This window comes from Sebastes umbrosus, chromosome 11 (genome assembly GCF_015220745.1).
Source record: "Sebastes umbrosus isolate fSebUmb1 chromosome 11, fSebUmb1.pri, whole genome shotgun sequence".
Lineage (NCBI taxonomy): Eukaryota > Metazoa > Chordata > Actinopteri > Perciformes > Sebastidae > Sebastes > Sebastes umbrosus.
In genome coordinates this window covers 21,828,763-21,852,317 of record NC_051279.1, presented here as the reverse complement: position 1 = coordinate 21,852,317, position 23,555 = coordinate 21,828,763, and the positions used below count along the sequence as shown (strand labels likewise).

Here is a 23,555-nt window from a genome sequence, read left to right as displayed (position 1 = left end):
CCCATCATTATCTCTCTTTCCAGTGTGCCTCTAGGGAGTTGAGGACTTCATCAAGGGGAGAGGGGAGGAGAGGATGGGAGGGAGGAGGGAGGTGGGGTGGAGAGGGAAGATGAGCAGAGAAAAAGTGAGAGACAGGAGGAGGCAACGGGAGAGGACAACATGAGTATAGTAGTGAAAGTTAAGAAAGACTCTTAAGACACTTTTTGGAGCTGAAACAGGCTCTTAAAGAGCACATAAAAACTAAAATGGGTCACAGGCTTTTAGGACGTGGCAAGTGTACTAAAAGCTTATTGTAGGCCTGAATCTCTGGTTATCGTTAAGCCTTATATGGTGTTGATCAAAAGAGCTTAAGATTGTCTGAAAAGTTGGTGACATGTTGTCTTTATCTGTCTGGCATTCTTTTATATCATGCTCTCTTTTTGTTTCTGTAGGAAAGGCAAAGAGGTGCCTCCGTCATTCAAGCACTTCTTCAGCAGCGCCATGTCTCTGAGCTCCATCAACGTGTCAGGAACCAAGCTGCCGCCAGAGGCCCTCAAGTGAGACAACGAGTCATTCACATTTAATGTGTCTGAGGAGCTTCTGCCCCACATTCTCTGTGACGGCTGTACATTTTGTTCCTCGTCTTCTTTTAATACCTGCATCCCCATTTAAAGCTGTACATTTTTAGACGTTTCAAGTACAGTAAGAATAAGCTCGTCTTGTCAGCCTGTATCACAGTGAGGAGCTGCATTAGAGGACGGCAGCTGCAGCTTTATCTGCACGAACTGGGGCACTGCAGTTTAATGTTGTTTTTTTTTTACTAAAAGTTGTATTATTAATATTTGGAATTTGGATATTGAAAGTGGTCAAAAAATGCTCACACATGGAGAAAAATGGAAAAAATTTAACTAAATATTACCCATCTAGGGAAACCTGTGAACAGTCTACGAACATTAAATGAAAAGTTTTCAAAAGTCAAATTTGTACAGTGTGTAGGATCTGACGACATCTAGTGGTGTGGTTGCAGATTGCAACCAACTGAGTACCCCTCCGCTCACTCGTCCCTTTCCAAGACTGCGGTAACCTAAACCGCAGAGTGTAAAACCGTGGTAACGCCGTTCACCTCACTCAGAGGCCATCCTTACCATAATAGCACTACTTTAGGAGCAATGGAAGTCAGACGGCGGCTGGTGGTACCACGGTTTTGCACTCTGCGGCTCACGTTACCGCAGTTTCACAAGCGTGTCAGAGAACTACTGTGGCCTTCAAGTAACGAAAAAACAAGAAAGGCTCTCTCTACAGCCAATGTTTGGTTTGTCCGGTCTGGGCTACTCCCTATCTAGATATGAAGGACTCATTCTAAACTAAAGAAACACAACAATTCTTAGTTTCAGGTGATTAAACACTAATGAAAACATATGAATATTATATTTCATTTCTGCTAATAGATCCCTGGAAATGTTACACACTGTTTCTTTAATACCTTTAAAATTATTATAATTTTAACTGCGTATAATAATATTGTTTCAGAGCTCTCCTGCTTGGCCTGGCCAGTAACGTCAATCTGAAGGACGTGTCTCTAGACCTCAGCTGCTGTGAGGTAAGACCGACACTGCGCTATAATTTCTCCATAAATCATCTTATTTAAAGTCAAGATATCTTTTATAATTTGTACATTTGTACCTGGCTCGCGAGGGATCATTCCCTCGTGGCTGCACTGAAATCAAATCTTAATGGGGCAACTGTAGAGCTGAAGTCCCTTATATTAATTAGAGATGAATACAATTATTTTAAACCAAATGCAGTGACTGGAGCAGTTGCAGGGGAAAGTAGACCTAGATCCCAGAGCTGTAGTTACATGAAATGCACAGCACAGTGATGCTGATGATAATGCTGGTAAATCCGTTCAGTACACAGTTAAAGCACAATGCTGCAAAATACAGTGAAAGCCTGAGTATCCAAATAGACTGCAACTAGTGGATTTTCGGGGGGAACCGGTTTCGGTTTTCTTGTTTGTATTCCTTTATATCTCTGTTTCTAGTATTAGCAGCATTGATGTAAGTGCATTTTGTGTAAGTGCTTTTGTCAGCTAAAGTTTGGTGAGTGTGGTTTTTAATAGTTTGGAGGTAACACTCATCCAATGCAATCAGCTTTTAGGGATCCACTCCAAAACCATTTGACAGGCCAGTGACGCTGTTAAGAGGCTGTATAATGGAATAGTTGGCAGGCAGCGGGCGGGGGTGGAGAGGGAGAGATGCACAGAGGGGTGGAGGGTGGGGGGGTTCGAGAGGGTTTTTTGTTTCCTTCCCTAATTGTTTCATCACAACCTTCACCCACACACACACACACATCAGCTCCTCGCCTCCATCTCCGCCCCTGCTCGAACAGAAAAAAAGACAGCTTGCTGCAGATTCAATGGGATTGCTAAAGATAACACATGAATACAAATTACACAGGAAATCCAATTCCACATTCCCATAGAACTCTTCCCAAACTGAAGCCGCGGGGGAAATGATGAGTTCTGTCCTGTTTTCGAGGCCTTAATGAACAGTTTGGTGGCGACAGACCAAAACTGTGCTTTGAGTGGGCTGACGGCATGCAAAATAAGGACACTGTGTGTGTGTGTGTATAAGACTCCTGTTGAGTGTGTTTGTGCAAATGTGTGTGTCATTGGTGAGAACAGAAGTATGATCATTAAGCATCTGTGTGTTTTGTTGCTTGTAATTGTTGGCGTGGCTTTGACATGCTGTTCTCTCCCCCCTAATGCTTCTGTAAGCTTGGCCATTGTGTAAGTACAAATGTGCTCACTCTTAATAATTAACATCTCATCCCTCCTCATTTTTTGTTAGCACGTCTGTTTTGGCAGATGCTTTATTTTCTGCTGATCTTATTCTTCTGAGTCCATATTTCTATTCTGGCTGATCTGTGTTGTTATGTGTCATTTCCCAGCACCGTGTTAGTCATTTAAAAACACAAGTTCCTCTTGATAAGTCTATCCTGCATGTTTCCTTTATTAGTTGTCTGTGCTTAGAAACCGAATGCATGTCTCACCTAGAAGCTTACGCAGATGTTTTCGTATTAAACCATTTGCTTTGTGGTTTTCACAGCAGCACATGGGTTTACACTGTATATATACAGTACTTGAATCTCATACTGTTGAATTTGTACAAACATTTGCAAAGTGCAAGCCTTTGTGGAATCACTGTGACATTTTGCAGTCATAGTTCAGGATTCTCCAAAAGCTGGCAATTAAGGAGTCATGTATTCAAAGTGTTACAAGCTCTAGTTACCTGTACTGCTATTAGATGAACAGGCCATACTCTCTCCATTGTGTCACATGTACTGTACTGTATGTGTCTGTGTAGCTGTGCCTTTAAAATTCGCCCTCCTCTTTTCCAAGTTACGGTCAGGAGGTTCTCAGATCCTTGAAGGTTGTATTGCCGAGATCCCAAACATCTCCAGCCTAGACATCTCTGACAACGGTGAGATGGCAGCTTCCATACATATTTTGCCATTATATCTACTTTTTAACACCAACCTCATGCTAAATAAGTCCTCAGCATGCAACTAAAATCAATTAAGATCAGTCAACCTTCATCATTTCTAACCTATTCCTCTATACCTCCAGGCCTGGACTCAGACCTGTCCACTCTGCTGGTGTGGTTGGCCAAGAACCGATCCATCAGACACCTGTCTCTGGGCAAGAACTTCAACAACATCAAGTCCAAGTAAGAATACAGTACAGCAGCGCTGTGCGTTAACTTGTTTTACACTGATGCTACAGAGTTGGAACGTTTCGTAGCACAGGCCATAAAATTGTAGCACAAGTCCATTGTAGTTTGAGACTATTCAAATTCTGTGTTGGGGGGGCATGGAGCATACAAAAACACTATTTCAAAAGTAATTTTCCATGAACTTTTTAAGGAATATAGTACTGAAAAAACATCATGTCTCTCGCATGCATCCAGGCGCAGTCTCAGTCCCTCTTCCTCTCCTCGCAGTTCTCGTACTTGTGATTTTTTTTTTGCTGCGGCGGCAATGATGTATGGATCAGTGACAGGAGGGGACATGCATTTTTAATCGCTCAATAGACAAATACCACATAGAATAGCAATGTGCCTCACACACTAACAAGCACACACACCCTCACCTCAAACAAACAAGCGGCTCTGCCTCACACACACCACACGGGTGCTACTGCAGTCATTTCATTCATCGTACAAACCCTTTTTTTCAAAGCACCTGCGACATATAAGTCACACTCTACAGCCCTGCAGTGCAGGACTCCTCCTGTACTGTGCACAGCTGACGTGTACAGTACGGGGCTGTGAGAGAAACCTTAGTGGTTAGGCCTGGGTTGGGTTTGGTTGTGGCTTAGCATGACTTAGCTTGGTTTATTGTGGATGACCAAAGACTGCTCTATCAGATGCCATTTACAAACCAACATCAAATAGACGGCAGGGTTTGATCTTACAAATGCCACATGGCACTGAAGTCTGTCTTCTTCCCTGAGGACCGTAGTTGTCCACCACATACAGTACATAGAAGTACATAGTGACGTGGTCAAGATGACCAGAGATCTACAAAGAGTTGTATTCAAGATGGAATGGCACAGTAACGAAACAGTATATTCTGTAGATGTGTTTTATACTTGAGGATATAGAAAAATGTGCAGTGCAGTTTTCAAAAGATTGCCCTCTCAGTGTGATCATCATGTTAACGCTGTCTCATTTTTTCTCCCTGTCTTTCTTCTGCCTGACTCAGAAACCTTGCTCCAGTGTTGGACAGCCTGGTCCACATGATTCAGGAAGAGGAGTCGGTGAGTCTTTAATTTCCTTCTCTGTCTGGCTTTTGTGATGGTCAACGTCCTCCAAACAGATGCTTCAGTTTCAAAACCTGTATCAGCGAGCGTACAGCTTTAAGCAAATCACTGAATCTCCACCAGCTGCTCTACAACTGACCTCTGACCTCTCTATCGGAGGGTGGTGTGATATAATCACCCTGCCGTGATCAATAAAGTATCACATTAAACTGAAACCATTTGGTTTATGAGGGCTGTACTCAAATATCCATGCTATTCCACTCATATAAAGGTATCAGATGCATAAAGTACTACAGCACCACAAAGGGAAACCACCAAAGTACGTTACATCTTGGAAACGACTCACAGGATTATGACCCAAGTAATTAAACTGACCAATACAATGACTTTTCATTATGTATTACTGTCTGCTGATGATCACCATCTCTATTCAGAATTCAAAAATTACCCAGGGATGATAGCTTTGCCTGTGTCTATCAGTGTAGATAATCATTTAGATATTACAAGATGCCGGTTAAGCTATCATTTTCTTCCATTCTGCAGAAAACCTGCAGTGAAATAAAGGGATATTCTCCAGCTTCTATCTATCTCCCTTCCTCTCTGTCCCTCAATCCATCTCATCTCATTTTATCTCTCTCTCCATCATGGGAGCTGTAACAAATTTTGCCCCGGTGCCTGCCCTTTTTTGTCTCCCACAGAGGCCGATGTGCTAGATTGATGGTCCTATTGAGCCGCTCTGTGCTGGATTGGTTTCTCGGTGCTTGTAGTCAGTGTGTGTGTGTGTGTGTGTGTGTGTGTGTGTGTGACAAGATAGTGTTTGTGAATGAGCTGGTTATCTGGCTGTGCAGGTGGGATACAAAGAGAGAAGGAAAGGAGGGAGAGACTTATTAATGGTGATATGCAGAGGTTAAAGGTGGAGGGTCAAAGGATTTTCATTAGGGGTGGATAGTAAGGAATAAAAATAATACAGGGAAGGAAGGGAATGTGGCAGAGGATGTAGTTTTTTGTTACTTACTTAGGACAGCTGATGGGTCTGGGGGCTGTTTTGAATGGGCGAAGGGGCGACAGAATAAGACCTCTGACATTCAGCTGCCTCCCCATGGTCTGGGGGCGGCCAAAGAAGGGTCACCACTGCCGAAAAAGAAAAAAAGGGAACATTAAAAAAGACAAAATCGATTGGATCATCAACCACCCCTGCCAGTAAAACTGTATTTATTTCTCCCTCTCTCTTTTTTTTTCTTTCTTTCTCCTCTTAACAAACACAGTCGGGTTTAGAAGGTGGGGCGGCTGTGGCTCAGAGGTAGAGCACGTCGCCCCACAATCGGAAGGTCGTTGGTTTGTGTGTCTCAAGTGTCCTTGAGCAAGATACTGAACCCTAAATTGCTCCCGAAGGCTGAAAGAGTATTTAGATTAGATCCTGATGGGCAGGTTGGCACCTTGCATGGCAGCCTCTGCCATCAGTGTATAAATGTGTGTGTGAATGGGTGAATGCTGACATGTATTGTAAATCACTTTGAGTGGTCGGAAGACTTGAAAGCACTATAAAAAATGCAAGTCCATTTACCATTTAGAAGGCAACCCACAAAATGCAAAACCTGCTTTACTAAATTAATATATATATATATATATATATATATAAATAAAAGACAGCTGATCTAAGAATAGGGCTTGTTGAAGAAGCTGTGGTGCGTGGATTTCTATGGACCGGGGATGTAAAGGGTGCACTGTGTGTTTAGTGTGTGTCTCAGTGTACTGGAGAGAAGTGTAACCAGTCTCTTGGGTATCTTTCAGCCAGAGCTGATGTGCAAACACAGATAAGGGAAGGCCTGTTAGACTTTCAAATTTTATCCAGCAGCACATTTTTCCTCTTCCTCCTGTGTATAGCTACAGTAGGAACACACAATAATGATGACAACACATAAACACACAGACACAGCTCCAGGCAGCACATGTACCTTGTTGTGATTCTGTGTCCTGGCCTGAATCCAGACAGATAGACCTGAGATACCTTATTATGGCTGCCAGAATATAAACAGATACACAAACTGTATTCAGTGTTTCAGAGAATATTGATATACCTCTCACATTTGTACGTAAACAAGCTCAAATTTGCAATAGCTGCGACCACGTATGCGCATGCATTTACACACACAACCTCACAAACACTTGACCTCCTTGGTGAAAAAGGAACTCTGCTGAGACTAATGATGCTGAGACTAAAGTGTCTACGAGAAATAGTTCATGAGTTATGAAAAAGGGCGTGGCTAAAGTATTGACACACATGAATGAAAGACGAACTCTGCTGAGTGCAATGATGCCTCTCACAAGAGTCTACGACAAACAGTTCATGAGTTTGACCATGGTACGTGAATCCGTTTAGAAGTTATGTTTTATAGTTAGTTTATAGTTCTGAGCTGGTTGCCTGGAAAGGTGAGGATGAGACTCCAGGAATTTCTACCGGCCAAGAAATAGTCCACTGGAGAATAATAAACTGGGAATCTGCAAAACTAATTAAGTAATCTCCTATATCGCTCATTTTACAATGTGTAATATTTCGGTGATAAACAAAAAACAACATATATTAGACGCTGTTTTAATCTGAAAATCTGCCATCATTGACCAGCAAATGTAATTCTTATATATCAATTCATTACTTAAACTACAGCACATGCAAAACCACAGACCAAAACTCTTTGATAGTAATTATGAGGCCATGCTTGTGAATATTATGGTTTATTATGGCCGTATGAAATCTGTAAAAACCTAAATTTCACCCCCACGAAGTTATAGAAGAAGACGCAGAAGAGGTGGAGCGCATGTGAAAGGGGAAAACAATTGAGAAGAACGACTGTACAACCCCAATTTCTCCTACGACAACAATAATAATAACAATTCTTTAGTATTTGAGAAAGAGAAATCAGTAAGAGCACCTTCTTCCACCTCACCAAGCTAGTGCGGTCTGTAGTGGAGAGATAGAATGTTTTATTGCTGCCCACACACACAGCAGGATAAATGAGTTTCATCTGAATAAACGCAGTTCATCATTTTACGGACATTCGTTAAATAGATTAATTTGTCTCTGTTATAAGGTCACTTGTATTTGCGTGTCTTGGGTTACAATTTCTCATTTTCTTGGTTTTATTAAACAAGACGTGTACGCATACCTAGAGTAATGATTTCACAATTTTAGTGATTAATAAGGGCTGAGAATCCGAGCTGCTGAAACTCATTTGCTTCATCCATAGGAAGGGACAGGACTTGTAATTACTTTTGTATAATTCCCTTCCTTTACATTCACTGCTACAACCAGATGATATTGGTGCACTGGTTTTCTGTTCTACATTAGTACATTTGTATTCTTGTTCAGCTGTTAGAAACCCAGTGATAAGGATCTTGTTTTCTACTTTACATCACTGTAGAAAGAATTAGCCGCCGCAGCTTCTGGTCCATAAACTTGTACCTATTTAAATTTGCATGTTTAATGTCTGCTCGGTGCCCCAAAGGAGCACATGCAGGCAGTAAATAATTCTCTCTGCATCCTCAGACAAGACATAAAAAAGTAATTTTCTTCTTTTATAACCATGTTGATGCTATTCCTCCACACATACAAAATAATGTGTCTATAAAATGCCCCTCACTTTATGACACTCCTTCAAAGACAAAAGCTTCACTAGAGACAAACTCCCACATGTGTCTTGCAGTGCTGTATGCTTTTGCATCTGTGTGCACTGTTAAGATGTTAATCCATGTGGAGGCGAGAGTCTCCTACTCAGAATCATATTTAGATTTTGTCCTGTTGGAGATGTCTCTCTGGAAGCCATAATTTCCACACTGGATTTTGTTACTTTTTCAGGTAGCTGCAAATCCACCAACACGATCAGTTATTAAAAGAAATCATCAAACCATTCCCACCCAAGTACACATAGTCTCTTCTGTATATGTGCTGCAGTTCATGGACTGAATGCAGCAGTGATGGAAAGTAAAATAAACTTACTCAAGTACTGTAGTTGCATGTAGATACACTTCTAAGTTACTTGTACTTTACGTGAGTATTTAACTTTTATGCTACTTTATATTTTTTCTCCACTACATTTCAGAGGGAAATATTGTACTTCTTACTCCATTAAATCTATTTGGCAGCTGTAGTTACTAGTTACTTTACAGATGAATATTTTGAAAATCTATAATTAGCATATAAAATACTATGTATCGTTACACAGTAAATTAAACCACTCAACAGCTAATAAACTGAGTAAACCACATCCAGCTATGACAATAAAATGCAGTTTACTTGCTGCTGCATCAATAATAATAATGCAATAGTAGAATACTGTATATAATAATACAGCACTGACAGAGCCTATTTTGGCTCAAGTAGTGCATTAAACATGTAATAAATAATTTATAATAATTATATATAATTTATATATTTAATTTATAAATAAATACAAATGAGGTGAAATGAAATAAAATTACAAAATATTTTGTTTATAGATTTATAAATTAATCAATTGAAAGTAAATGAAAATAAAAACTAAATAAAATACAAAATAAAAAAATTAAATCTAAAATCACGTGAAAAAAATAAATGAAATAAGAAAATACATTTTAAACTGAAATTAAGCAAAACATTGATTGACGACTGAATTGTTGTTAGTTATTGGATTTTTTCGATTTGTTGTTGAGTTGATGTGATGAGCAGGTTTTAGTGACTTTGGAGTCCTCTGGACTGCTGCTAGCTTTTTTCAGACTTAGGATCTACTTTTGCTAAATTCTTTGTGAAATATTATTAGATAAAAAACTATGGAGTCCTAAAATTATTATTAAAATTATGACTGATTAATTCGGCCCTTATTTTCCGGTGTCTCTCCTAACTCAGCCAGCTAGGACCTACTGCTTTGCATTGGGTGTGAATGCAGCCTAGCCTCAGCTTGTTTTGTGATGACGGCCCCCGGGAGTCTCCAGCTGTGTAAATGGCATGCATCATAGAGCAGATCAAATCTGGTGAACAGACGGGCGCTGTTGGACATTTGTAAGCCCTCGTATCGCTCTCACATCACAAAGAAATCCACTTGATCCAGTGCTGAATTTTTCATTTTGCCCTGTGGAGTGACCTGTTTTGAATGATAATACCTCTGACATTTTAGAGAAGTCTCTTGCAAGTCCATTTGATCCTCTGATAAATGTTTAATTGGAGTTTTCTCTTTTGCGTCAACAGCCCCTGCAGGAACAGATAGAATTAATATCACTGTTATATTTGCAAAAGATGAAGTTGGAGGACAGATATTTTGAAAAATAAGATTTATAGAAAAAAGACCTAGATTTATCACCTGGTAATGAGTAATCTAGCTAAAATTGTAGGCAGTAAGTGAATCCTTACAGCTTTTAAATGTGGAAAAATTATGCTTTTAATGTTTTCATTTATTTAAAAAAAAGTTCCAGACACTTTTGTAATGATGACAAATTTGTGGTGAGCTCTCACAGCCATTCCCGGCTGAATGCTCACACTTTCTCTGAGGAAGTGTGGGCAAACCAAACACCAATGGACAGTGAATAAATTCAAGAACACTTTGGCAGGAAAACATGCTGGCACTGCTTAAAGGAATATTAATGCTCTCAGCATCATAAATTATAATATCTTTTGTTAAAGCATGCAGTGATATACAACAAGGGCCAAGAAAGCTCTTTTTAAATGCTTGCTGGTGATACCAAAGCTAAATAAACAGAGAACTGGAGGGCAGCTCACCAACTCTTGACTCTATTGAACAGCCTGCAGATGGCAGATAAACTGAATACTGTCCTGCTTTCATATAACAGTTACAAACACATCAGATATAACAGTCATAAGATTGTATTTAACCCCTTGTTCTCTTAATATTAATCCTCTCTCAACACCTTTTCCTTTTCTCCTCTTCCCATCCCACTCATACACTTCCTCCTCCCCAGCCCCTCACCTCTCTGTCTCTAGCAGACTCCAGACTGAAGAGTGATCTGACCATCGTTCTGAACGCCCTCGGCAGCAACTCCTCGCTGACCAGGTTAGACATCAGCGGGAACGCCATGGGGGACATGGGAGCCAAGATGTTAGCCAAGGCGCTACAGATCAACTCCAAACTCAGGTGAGTACTTGTTCAGGGGTCAAAGGCTATGTCTTGCGATGGGATCACACCACCCGTGACGCTAGATCAGGCCAGGGACGTAAAGTGGGAGAACTAATGGGCCGTTCCCCACTTCCTACCCCCCTACTTCCAGTGCCCTTGCTCTGACCACACCCATCTTCAAACTCAGCCTTCATTTAGATCTCAACTACACACCTGTAAAGTTTCGTGACTGCATCTTGTACAGTTGTGACGCTATTACATTTGACCTTTTACTGGCTCTTCTGCAGCCCTGGATTTTGAATACAGCCTTGTCTTAGGTTTCAGATATGTTAAACTTAAACTATTAACTTGGACAAAAATGAAATGGGAACCCTTTAGTTTGACCCCCCCTTTTAGCATATATAAGCACTATGTAATAAATTGTTTATAACACACTATAATATAACTGTAAGCAGATATACGCACATTTTTTGTTTATTAATGTACAATTATAATTTCACCTATGAAGACATTTTATATTATTACAACTGCATTTTACTGTGTAGTTATTGATTATCTGTTTATACACCAGCCTCCACTTATGGGTAACCACCCAGTTATTGACTTTGTTGCATTCATAAATGCTTATATCTACTTAAAACATGCGTAGTGATAAACCATTTATTAAATAATCTATATATTGTCTATAAATGCTAAATAAGGGAGGTTAAAGTAAAGTGTTAGCTGATAAAATTACATAAAATACAAATAGACAAAAATAATAAAAGACCACAGTGCGGTTACATACATATAAGTTGCCCTATATTTGACCCTATATGCACTGAAACCCATGCACCTTCTTGTAAAAAACATCTGACACAACACAGCGTCATATTGCCTCTTGGTCTCTCTGACTTTGTATTACAGTATGTGTTTCTGTGTGTGTAGGACTGTGATCTGGGATAAGAACAACACCAGCCCTCAGGGTCTTCAGGATGTAGCAGCCGCTCTGGAGAAGTAAGTAGCTCATTGTCTGTATCTGTGTATACGGAGTCCATGTATGTGTATGTGACTGTCAGCAGTATACATACACTAGTGTCCTATAGTACATGAAAGCTGCTGTAGGGCATGGATGTGTGGTTGGCTGTTGCAGCCCAGATGTCATTTGGCTTTGTGCAGAGCAGGAGGAAACCTTGAGGTCTGTTTAGAGAGGGAGAGAGGATGAGAGGAAGGAAACCAGAGAGTGACAAACACAGGGAATACGACAACAAAGAAGCAACGGCGGAAGAAAAGATGCTGAGGAAGGGAACGGAAGAGAGCGCAGAACAGATTAATAGACCAAAACTAGAAGTCGAGACTGATTAAATCTGATTTTCGTCTACTGTCTGAATGTTCAATTATCTGTGTGCGTGCGTGCGTGCGTGCGTGCGTGCGTGCGTGCGTGCGTGCGTGCGTGCGTGCGTGCGTGCGTGAAAAGACGTGCATCTCACTAAATTTGCTTCTGGGACACATCTGTACATCCACCTCTCTCTCATCTTCTCTCTCTGTTTATCAAATTCTCCCAGCAGCACATCTACCCATTTCCCCTCCGAGTCTCTGTATTGCATTATTGAAATAACAATTTTCTTTTTTTTTTCTTGCTCCTGTTCTCTATTGTGTTCAGTGCAGCGGTGTGTGTGTGTGTGTGTGTGTGTGTGTGTGTGTGTGTGTGTGTGTGTGTGTGTTTGTGTGCATTTTTGCTCCCTTCAGTCAATTTCCTCATGTCTCTTGTGTTCTTTTTTGTCAAAATCTTTTTCATAATGCTCGACGTTACACTCTTCAGAGGTTTCCCCAGACTTTCAATACTGATAAATAATACGTGGGAGTCGGCATTTTCGTATGAACAGAGACAGTATACAAAGTCTCCTATATTCACCAGCATTGAAAGTTACAGTATGAATGCTTTTCAACCATTATAAACATAACATACATTTCAAGGGCATACGGGACCTCATTTAAAGCTTGATAATAATGTGTAGATATGATGTGGCAGCATCACACAGATGAGTTTGTCCCACATGCATGCAATGGGATCAATAGAGAACATTTATATAATAAGTAGAACTGAAACAAATCGATGATTAATTGATCAGTAGATCCGATCGACAACAAAATAAACTATTTTGATGACTATTAATCGTAATTTTTTTAAGATAACTTGCCAGCATTTGTTCAAACCTCTCCATTGTGATTTTTATTGCGAATTTGTTGCTTTTCTTTATCTTGTGTGATAGTAAACTGAATATCTTTGGGTTTGTTAATGGAAAAAAAACAAGTGATATGAAGACCTCACCTTGGGTTTAAAGAAAGAATTTAATTCTTCCCTATTTTAAATTATAAAACATACAAATAATCAATGAATTGAGAAGGAAATCAGCAGATTAAATCAGTAATGGAAATAAACATTAGCTGTAGCTATAACCCTGGGTGGTGATGGAGGGAGTAGTTCAGCTCACAGCAGATCTGTGAGATCAAGAGACGAGGGAAGAGAGCAGACGGGTTCATGCAGAAGTCAAATCTTTATTCGTTTTGGGAGCACGTTGCCTGGCGTGGTGCTTCGCTGTGTGCATGTGTTTATGGCGATGCCAGGCATATCTGAGTAAAGATGAATCAGTTCAGCTTTGAGGTAGAAAACCATCAACATCTGACTCAGCCTCTTGCCTTTACTTTGCCTCCAAACACCGCCATTTTCATCCCCCTGTGCCTTCTGCTTTGCATCCGACTGTGTGTCTTCATTTCTCTCTCCTGTCATTCCTCCATCTCCTCATCATAATATGAATATTAATATGAATATTAATACTGTGTGGTGACCTCTATTTCGAGATCGGTAACCTCTGTAATGGTGCCAATTCATTGCTCTATAATAGACCAATGTGAGAGCAGCTGAGGGGGCCGGATCATCACGCACATACACACACACATGCAATATGCTGATTGAACCATGACATATAATTATTGTATATGTCATGGTTCAGTAAGCTTAATGGCAGAAAGTTATCCTTAATAAATGAAATATGCGGATACCGACTTATTAATTATGAAACGGTGTATCAAGAAAAACCACAAGTGGCTGCATTTCACTATGTTTACTATTCTACTACAGTGAGTAAAATTACAAACGCTGAACTGTGCATCATATTGCATTATACTATATGGATGTCTTCAAATGCATCACTTTCTTTCATGTTTATTGTTTGCCCCGTCTACACATCTCTACACATGTCTCTGGCTCTTTCCCCTCCTGTAAACTGTAATGTGAACCAACTGTGGAATAGTAATGCCCTCTGGCTGTGTGTCCATCAGGAACTTCACCATTCGTTTCATGCCCATCCCCATCATCGATGCCTCCCAGGCGCTGAAGGCCAGCCCTGAGAAAACAGAGGACGCCTTGCTAAAGGTATGTTAAAAAATCCTCATTAGGCTCCTCCAGCTGTCCTGTATTAGTGTATAATAGCATATAAAACACGCTATATGCAACGATTTCAGGGAATATCAAACTGTTTTACATTTTTATCACTGTGGTTTATTATCATAACACTGGCTTTGTGTTTTCCCCTCAGATTGAGAATTATCTGTACAGGAACCATGAAACCAGGAAGTACCTACAGGAACAGGCCTATCGGCTGCAGCAGGGCATCGTGACCACAACAACACAGCAGGTGTGTAAACAAACTGATACAACACACACACACACACACACACACACACACACACACACACACACACACACACACACACACACACACACACACACACACACACACACACACACACACACATAGTGATTATTGAATTCATATGCACTATAATCTATACATTTTTGACCAAACTTAATCTATAATTTATAACGTAGCACCAAATACAGTAGGACATTTGATACAAAAGTGTCCTGGCTTAACTTTGCACTAACTTTCTATTTAAAGGTCAAGAGTGTTTTGGTCTAGTCTTGAGAAAAGATGTGGCTAAAACATGTTGTTTTTTTTGGGACTAAGACGTTTAAAGCTCATCCTGTGAGATGTGAGTGCAATACTCACATCTCCCTTTTGGTATATTACATTTATATTCTGTGAAAACAAAGTTATGTGTCATTGACCGGTGTGTCTAGCCACTGTAGTTATTACTGTTTACTCATAATACTAATATAACATTTAACCTTAGAGTGTTTATCATTTCATTTTAGTCAGATAAACGAATACACGTATTAAGCCTTTGACATTCCAAACACATCTAACTAACTAACTTCCATGTCTTGTTTTTGTCTTTCAGATGATTGACAGGATTTGTGTGAAGGTGCAGGATCACCTGAACTCTCTGAGGAACTCAGAGACAGACGCCATCTTGGAGGACGTCAGGTCAGCGGAGTCCCTCATCAAAGATGCCAGGAACTCTAAAACGGTGAGGAGACACACATTACACACACACGGGCCTCACTGGTATATGTCATGGATTAAAAGATTCTTAGTTAAGTTATCTAGAAGCTCATTTGGAAATCAGTTATTCCTACATCCTTTCTTTGATTCCTATATCCATCCTATGTCCTCCTCTCTGTGTCTCCCCAGCTGCTCCCTAACCTCTACCACCTCGGATCAGCTGCCAGAGAGGAGGTGAACAGCTCGTCAGTGGGACCCATCCAGGAGAAACTGGAGTCTATGGCTGGGGAGGTGACTAATGTCATGGACCAACAACTACAGGTAGGGTTACAACTTTTACTCCAGCAATGATAAAAAAAAAAATGGTTAGTTAAACTATGAATTGTAGCCATAAAAAAATTTACATTAAAATAATTAAGTGATGTTTTATTTTTGTGCCAAAGACGTTAAATCCAATACTACCAAGGGGTTAAAGTAGATCATGTACAGTATTTGTGGTTTACAGGGTTGGTTTGTAATAAATAGAATGAAAGCTAAAAAATAGGCACCACCTACAGGCGGAAAACACTTAATCTAAGGAAAAGACTTCAACACACTATAGTTGATTTATTATAATAATCTTTATTTATAGCTCTTTTCAAAATCTTAGTTACAAAATGCCTCACACAAGGCACCAAAACAAAATCAGCAAAATATTAAAATGTTTGATTTTATAATAAATCAGGTAAAACCAATTTCATATAAAATAAAAAAATAAACACACACGTTCATATCCATCCATCTCTTTATCTTCACTCTCCTTCCAGAGTCTGTTGGAGGCGATGATGGACGCAGCAGAATCTCTGTGTCCCCATGTGATGAAGAGGAGTAGTCTTCGTCCAGAGCTAATGAAGGCCAGCTCAGCCAAGATGGTCGTACCCAAAAGCTTTGTCACCAGAACCCTCCTGGAGCAGTCCGGGGTGGATATTATCAATAAGATCAGGTGTGTGTTTAATAGTATTATGTACATGTAACTATGGATACCATAGATAAATCACTGAGAACCTTCTGTGGTTGTTTGTTTCTGTTGTCTTGCTTCGCTACCTGACCATCACTCTGTTTCTCCCTCTGCGTCAGTGAGGTGAAACTGAGTCTAGCGTCCTTCCTGTCCGATCGCATCGTTGATGAGATTTTGGAGGCTCTTTCCACATCCCAACTCACTCTGGTAAGATTAAAGTCAACAGAGCTCTCAATTGGTTCATTGATTCATCAACAATGGCTGTTAATTTCAAAATCTAAATCGCTGTAGCATATGTAAATCTCTCTGAAACTCCTTTTCACCCTTTTTTTTCCCTCCCATTTTTCTGCCAATTCCTCCCATCTTATCACTCCTTTTTTCTCTGTTCACCTTTCTTCCCACTTCTTCTCCCTCTTTCTTCACCTCCTTGCATTCATATCGTCTTCCAACCACCTCTGCTCCGGTTTCCTCTCCTTTCTCTTCCTCCCAGGCCGACCACCTGGTGCGACGAGGTCGCCCCTTGGTGCAGCAGGAGTCGGTGGATCTGGACGTCCCAGAGGAGAAGATTCCTAAACGGGCATCGACGGAGTTACTGGAGGCTGAGAGGCTGGAGGATCTAGAGTCATGCATGGTAGGTTTGGCTGGCAATGTGTGTTTTTACTGTCCATAATGTATAATCTAGGTCTCTTTTATCTTCCATGTGACTGTATTTACAGTAAAATTAATTAAAATGCAACCTGGTACATTTAGTATTATTTGACCTTTGTGAAAATGTCATGGGTCTTGAGATGAGGAATGGTTGCTTTTTACCACGTTTTTATTTGTAGATTTGCTGTAGAAAAGGAGTGTCGGTGTAATAATGTATGTGAGTTATGATGTACAGTGAATGCAGGCTGCAGTCAACAGGAAGCTGCATGTTCTTCTGTCTCTGGTGTCTGCTCTCTGTTTCTCTGGTGTCTCACCGCTCTTTTCATCTTATATCCCTCTCTGTCCTAATTACCTCTACTTTCTCCTGTTTTACATGAAGCTCTCTTTCATTGTTTGTCTTCTCTAGGCTTTACTGTGTGTTGTCTTTCTTCCTCTTCAATCTTCTTTTCCTCTGTTCTTCCTTCTCTTTCCTCCTTTGCTCCATGGAGATTTTGTGCTGCAGTGTAAGTATTTCTGGACTGTCCCTCTATACTCTGCTTCCAATCAACTTTCTGCTCGTCTCACTGTTCTTTCTCTTTTCCGTCTCTCGTCGTCACTGTGCCGGCCTGCTACACAAGCTCTCTGTGCTGTAGCTTTATCTATAGCACAAAGAGCCTCGTGGATTTAGATATTTGATTCTTAAAACTACAGTATGAGGATGCATTTATCTTCACTTTCTCACTCACTCTCCGAATTATTTAACATTGTTGAATACCGATATTTAAAAATGTATATTTTTCTTAATGCATCCAGCCACATTGCAATGCTCTGTCTGTCATCATCACCTTGTAAATGTGGACCGCAGTACAATATAATATGCAACAATGTGTTTACTTTCTGCCAATGTATGACGTGAAATAAGTTGTATATCTTTCATTACCCCAACAGCTGCCGTAACTCACTCACTTTACATTTTAGGATGCATAATGAAGAAACCTTGTTAACCTTGTTCAAAATAAGAAGTTCCTGTCAATGTGTAGATCGAAATGTTGTAATGTCATGGCACACACTTTAACCACCAAAGGAAAAATATTATAAGTCATGTGTATCAAACAATACAGATAATTACCTCTACATTTTTTTAATAATAATAATATATTTTGATTAAATCGGATGGTGTTTGGTTTTAGTTCAAACTGGCAGACTATGAAATCTAGGGTAGTTACAAATAGCTGTGGACAGAATCATGAATAGGAAACCAGGATCCGACAGCCACAGAGTTAGCTGATAACTTTTATGATTTTTGACAGTATTGCTCATTCATTTGTTCTGCCAGGATACTTTCTTTTTGAAGAACACGGCTTATCAAAGTTAAACTCGACAGGTCTTGAGCGATAGAAATGACAGTTTTGATATTTTGTTGACAATTACCACAAACTGTATCTGATTATCTGCTCCTCTTTCAGATGACTCCTAAATCCAAGAGGAAGAGCATCCACAGCAGAATGCTTCGGCCAGTGTCTCGTGCCTTTGGTAAGCAGTTTACATGACATTGAGCTGTATTAGAGTCAAATACATTATCTTTCTGCTTGGATTAGGGTGGCTGGTTTTAATCATTCTGTATTCCTCAATATTGATGCTACTTAGACCTGATGATGTATATCTAATTACAAATTACCTAATGACCAACGTCCAACCTACAGAGATGGAGTTTGACCTGGACAAGGCCCTGGAGGACGTCCCTGTCCATGTGGAGGATAATTCGACTTCATCTCAGACTCCACCTACTCCGTCTCAGGGCCTGCCAAAACTGGAGCACCGACCGCCGGGAGTGATGGTGGAGCTGCCGTCTGATGAGGAAAAGAAGCTGCAGCACTTCACCAAACTGCGACCCCGACGGAACAAGAAAACGCATTCCAGCAAAATACCTGTGAGTAAAGCTTAGCAGCTTTGTATGGATTTTTCAAGTTGAGTTAAGACATGGTGCCAGATTCTTCAACTTCCTATTTCAGCAAATCAACAGTGCTCCATCTCAGGATGGGGAGCAGAATGGTCTCATGGGAAGGGTGGATGAGGGTGTGGACGAGTTCTTCTCTACAAAAGTCACCAGGATGGACTCCAAGTAAGGATTATGCTTTATTTGTATTTTTCTCATGAAGGACTGTCCTGCATTTGAATGTTTTTTTTCCAGTAGAGATTTATTGAAGTGTACTTGTTCCTAATATTTATTGTAATCATCTCTTAAGTTTCTGAAGTATTTTGTCTGTCATTCTTTCTCCTCTCAGACGTTCCAAAAGTTCAGAATCTCACGATGGAGAGAAGAAGAAGAGTAAAGGAGGATTCCTCAACCTCATCAAACGTTCCACCAAATCAGATAAATCTGATAAATCGGACAAATCAGATAAGTCTGAGAAAAACCATGCGACCCCCCCAGCTTCGGGTACATCCTCAGCGTCTGTAGCCTCAACGCCAGCTTCCATCCCTGAGGAGCCCTCCTCACCAAAGGTGGCAGTAAAGAGCCCAGCACCTGAGTCAAAGTCCAGGTATAGATGAACATTTTCCTGTTATAGAACAACTGATTACTCTGCCACCGATTCCCTACTGTAATAATTCCTGTCTGTCCCGCAGAGACGCCTCCAGCCGCTCGCAGCCCGCAGACTACAGCAGCAGCTCAGACCGCTCAGAGGAGCTGAGGACGCCGGACTCCATGGACGAGCCCTGGGAGTGTTCAGACGGCAGGGGCAGCCCTCAGGGAGGCAGGCGGTACCCGGGGTTGCAGATAATGGGCAGCGGCCTCCTGGCAGAGATGAAGGCCAAGCAGGAGAGGCGAGCACACAAGGTGAGGTGGTGTGGATGTGTGAGGTAAAGTAAGGGACTGGTGGGAGATGCAACCATGTGCCAAAAGTCTCCTCATAATTAAATACAGAATATCCTGCACCAGCAACATTTGTGTTGGGTCCTAATTTGCAAGGCTTTTTTTTTTCCAGACAGTGACAAAAATAGCTTGACAGTTCATTCTTAGCATTACAAACAGTCGTAAACAAAATAAACTCAACTCAAGGTTGACTTACTTCCTTCTGTTGGAGCTTTTTAATCACATCACATGGTCCTTTAGATCAAGTTCAACATGGATGAGGTGCTAGAGGTGCAACATCTACAATTCCATAGAAACTGATCAAACTCAATCTGCTGATGAGGACTGTGTGATTTGGTTGAAAGCTCCAGAACAAGTGAGTAAGAGCACCTTGAGTTTAGATTGTTTTATCGGTTACCAGGCTCTTTTCACATTTGCACACCATTGCAAAAACAAACAGGGCATAAAGGAAAATTAACAAAAAGAGTGATGATAATAAACTACAACAAAATTGAGAAATCGTACTATCGTTCTATTAAAACGGAGGATATAAACTCTATTGTTTAAGTCATTTGTTGATTTAATAATAATTACGAAAAGCAGAGCGTAAACATTTTTCCATGACAAAAACTGAAATAGTCTATTTTTAGGCATTTCAGACAAACTACAAAAATAAGGTTTATGGTTTTATGATAGTGGTACAGGAGTGAGATACAGAGAGATGCTTCTTTAAATAAGGACCACATTAGATTTCGTTCTGGGGACAAAGCGCTGTAGGTGTTCAGTCTCCACTTGTCAAGGCCGTTCTGTTCAACAGGCACTAACTGTGGACAGCTGGGAGAACACACAAAATAAGAAGCATCTGCACACACACACATACACACACATACGCAGATGCTGAGACTTGTGTTTATCTTGAGGCTAGTCATTGCGCCTGTCAACATGTTGACACAAAAATACAAACAACCCTGATTTTCTGCCAGACGACAAGGTGAGAGGAGGAAGAGGAGGAGGCGGGAGGGAGGGAAGTGCAGAGTGAAAGAGATGGAGGCATGAACAGCCAACGGACAGAATGAAGACAAGAAAGACGGCTGATATGCAAATCCTCTGTCATGACTCACGGCAGGACATAAATGTCATGGGAATATCTCACCTATTTAAAATTCCCACATGCACCAAGGTGCCTTAAACTACAAATGCTCTCTTTTCTACAACCACATTTTCATTTCCTCAAAAGCATAAAAAATATGTTTTATATTTATTTTAAATAAATATACTAGTGTGATTCAAGGGGGACAGAATTAGTGAGATAACAAATACAGTATCCCTAGAGTTTAATAAGGGCAACAGCGATGTAAGTCTTTGCAGTGCAGTAACTAGTTAGGGACCTATTACACGTCAAGTGAACACAATTACAGGTGCTAACACTAACACATATTTCAGAGTGCATGTGTGTGTGTGTGTGTGCACACTAATAGGTTTATGGTGTCTGCAGCATTAGGGGGTTTTCTGACCTTGTACCAGTGGCACTAAAGCTTCTCCTGCCATCTGCTTGTTCTGGCTGGCTTCCAGGTGTGTGTGTGTGTGTGTGTGTGTGTGTGTGTGTATGCAGGTTAAACGAAGGGAGCTATTCAGGAGATTATTTAATACAAAGCTGGGGTGTGTGAGCTGGATCCTGAGCATTTTCTAACACAAAGGCGCCCCCTTCTGTTTGAATGTTGCTCTGCAGTGTTACATGTACATTCAGTACCACAGCACTGCACTGCCTCCAATCATTGTTACAATAAAAGCTTGAAACTAGAAATATACTGTATATATAATTGACTGCAATGTGTAAAATATGCCAGACTCAAAATGATGCGTCTTGACATTTTGTACAATGTTTGTACAAGGGCTATTTGTACATACTAGGATTCATGTCACAAAACCGTTAAAAGAAAAAAATATTTTATCACCGCTCTGCGCTCGTGTATATAGTGATACTGATTATTTTGTCCTTGTGTCTCATCCAGTCTTCCAGCCCCGACAGACCTGACAGCAATGCAACAGGTAAGTGGTTTTATCTGTTGAGATAAACATGCAAAAAAGCTGACTATTAATGACAAATGCAGCTGATCTTGTGGAATATTTTCATGTTACTTTTTGGGGGGTCTGTGTTCATACAATACATCAAAATCATTGTGTTCATGATTTAAATTTTTTTGCATGTGTCAGCAGCCAAGCCTCAGCCCACCACTTCAGAAAGCAGGTCTCCCAGTGGCTCGATTAATAAATCAGACCCTCCGACTGGTTCTCCAGAGAAGAGCCCTCCTCGCGGCGAGACCAAGCCTGACCCGGTGCCTCGTCTCAGGGCTACGTCCTCCTCGAGTTCCCCCGGGGGACCATTGAGTCCCAAACCGCCGGTGCCACAGGGAGCGAAGCCGGCCCTGGCCGCCCGACCCTCCATCGCACAGAAGCCGAGGACCAGCAGCACCAGCAGGAGCATGGGTACAATACTCTGAGCACTGAGGGGATTGTGGCTGCAGCTGATTCAGTCTTTATCTTCTTGTGAGATTGTACGACAGCTGAGACAATATTTGTCTTACGTTGTTTTCTGATCATTTTCCCGACAGACGAGGGCTTAGATTCCCCCAGCAGCGGCGGCGTGTCTTCTAAGGTCACAGGTCTTCCTCTGACGCTGAAGAGGACGGTGTCAGAGAAAGACAAAGAGGGCCAGACCGGTCTGCAGTCAGGAGGCTCTGCCAACAAAACCACTCAGGATGGTGGGTCACAGAATCTTTTGAGTATTTCCACGTAGCCCATCATGCCGTGGTGTTGATGCTTATAAATAAATACATTTTCAACAGCTGATCAAAAATCAAACAGTAATCCTCTTACAAACACATTGGCAGTTGCCTTTTTCTCTCCATCACCCGAAACATGTCCTATTTGACCAGAGCAGGTTTCCCCTCGAGATAGACTGGTACATGTTTGATGTCACTGTCAGAATCTGACAGCAGCATTATCCATTATGTAACAGGCAGCCTGGCAGCTTGGTGATTTTTGTCTGTCTGTATTTTCTCCCTCCGCTCTGATATTTTTTTATATATTATATCCTCTCCTTTAGGCTCCCTTTCTTCTCTCTGCTCTTCATCCCTTCCCTTTTTTTTTTTTTTTTACTGTATGTTATCAGTGACACCCTCTGGGGCCTGTCAGAGGCACAACCATCTGATTCATGTTCATGAGCATAATTCCTGCTCTCAGGCAAATGAGAATTTCTTCTGAAACCGTTGGCTGCTTGGTTTTGTTGATCCTCCGTAGAAGTTTAATAAAATCAGTTGTTTTTTCATATTCATATCGAATGAGACTTAAAAGCTAGAGGGGGCCATTTCTGTCTACTCAGTGCAGCCGGTGTAATCTCATAACCTCTACGCCATTAGAGGGATACTTGGACAACAACACCTTTTTTTTAACCTAGAAGACAACCTTTCTTATTCATAATTTGAGATTTAATGATGCTGTAACACTAAACTTAGGACATGAATGCCTTCGGGAGATGGACTTTATAATTCATAATAAAAAAAAAAAAGAAAGACCGGCACATATTTCTCCTTTGTCTAAAAAGCCGTGTACATATGACAATATGTCCCAGGTGCAAATCAACATAACCTTTGAATCGAGTAAATCAAGATCCATTAGGTGGCAGTATACACAGAGGAATGTATGTTGAGGAAGAAGATCAAGAAGATTCAAATGGCAGTGTGGAGCAGGATCTCTTTTAAGTACTCACTCTCATCTATCCCAGCAT

The 23,555-nt window shown here is 40.8% G+C and overlaps 1 protein-coding gene and 1 long non-coding RNA gene across 10 annotated transcripts in view; one reads left to right on the top strand and one right to left on the bottom strand.

Moving 5' to 3' along the window:
• Positions 1-23,555, top strand: part of LOC119497025 (F-actin-uncapping protein LRRC16A-like) — an 81,197-nt gene that overhangs the window by 53,192 nt on the left and 4,450 nt on the right. The window contains exons 16-39 of one of the 5 annotated variants that reach the window (XM_037784782.1): positions 432-536; positions 1,510-1,579; positions 2,756-2,767; positions 3,380-3,461; positions 3,608-3,707; positions 4,744-4,798; positions 10,748-10,920; positions 11,830-11,898; positions 14,224-14,317; positions 14,481-14,579; positions 15,187-15,315; positions 15,480-15,611; positions 16,097-16,272; positions 16,407-16,494; positions 16,778-16,918; positions 17,424-17,438; positions 18,381-18,447; positions 18,618-18,844; positions 18,927-19,036; positions 19,200-19,457; positions 19,543-19,753; positions 21,781-21,817; positions 21,983-22,255; positions 22,381-22,530. In XM_037784782.1, the coding sequence (XP_037640710.1) occupies positions 432-536; positions 1,510-1,579; positions 2,756-2,767; positions 3,380-3,461; positions 3,608-3,707; positions 4,744-4,798; positions 10,748-10,920; positions 11,830-11,898; positions 14,224-14,317; positions 14,481-14,579; positions 15,187-15,315; positions 15,480-15,611; positions 16,097-16,272; positions 16,407-16,494; positions 16,778-16,918; positions 17,424-17,438; positions 18,381-18,447; positions 18,618-18,844; positions 18,927-19,036; positions 19,200-19,457; positions 19,543-19,753; positions 21,781-21,817; positions 21,983-22,255; positions 22,381-22,530 (2,873 nt within the window). The remainder of the gene's footprint in view (positions 1-431; positions 537-1,509; positions 1,580-2,755; positions 2,768-3,379; positions 3,462-3,607; positions 3,708-4,743; positions 4,799-10,747; positions 10,921-11,829; positions 11,899-14,223; positions 14,318-14,480; positions 14,580-15,186; positions 15,316-15,479; positions 15,612-16,096; positions 16,273-16,406; positions 16,495-16,777; positions 16,919-17,423; positions 17,439-18,380; positions 18,448-18,617; positions 18,845-18,926; positions 19,037-19,199; positions 19,458-19,542; positions 19,754-21,780; positions 21,818-21,982; positions 22,256-22,380; positions 22,531-23,555) is intronic. The other 4 variants (XM_037784783.1, XM_037784784.1, XM_037784785.1 and 1 more) reach the window with 4 other exon arrangements.
• Positions 5,181-23,555, bottom strand: part of LOC119497027 — a 48,471-nt gene continuing 30,096 nt past the window's right edge. The window contains exons 5-6 of one of the 5 annotated variants that reach the window (XR_005208858.1): positions 15,223-15,307; positions 5,181-5,932 (exon numbers count right to left, since the gene is read on the bottom strand). This is a non-coding gene — a long non-coding RNA (uncharacterized LOC119497027). Of the gene's footprint in view, positions 5,933-14,153; positions 14,289-15,222; positions 15,308-16,589; positions 16,857-20,336; positions 21,832-22,374; positions 22,507-23,555 lie in introns of those variants that run through there. The other 4 variants (XR_005208857.1, XR_005208856.1, XR_005208860.1 and 1 more) reach the window with 4 other exon arrangements.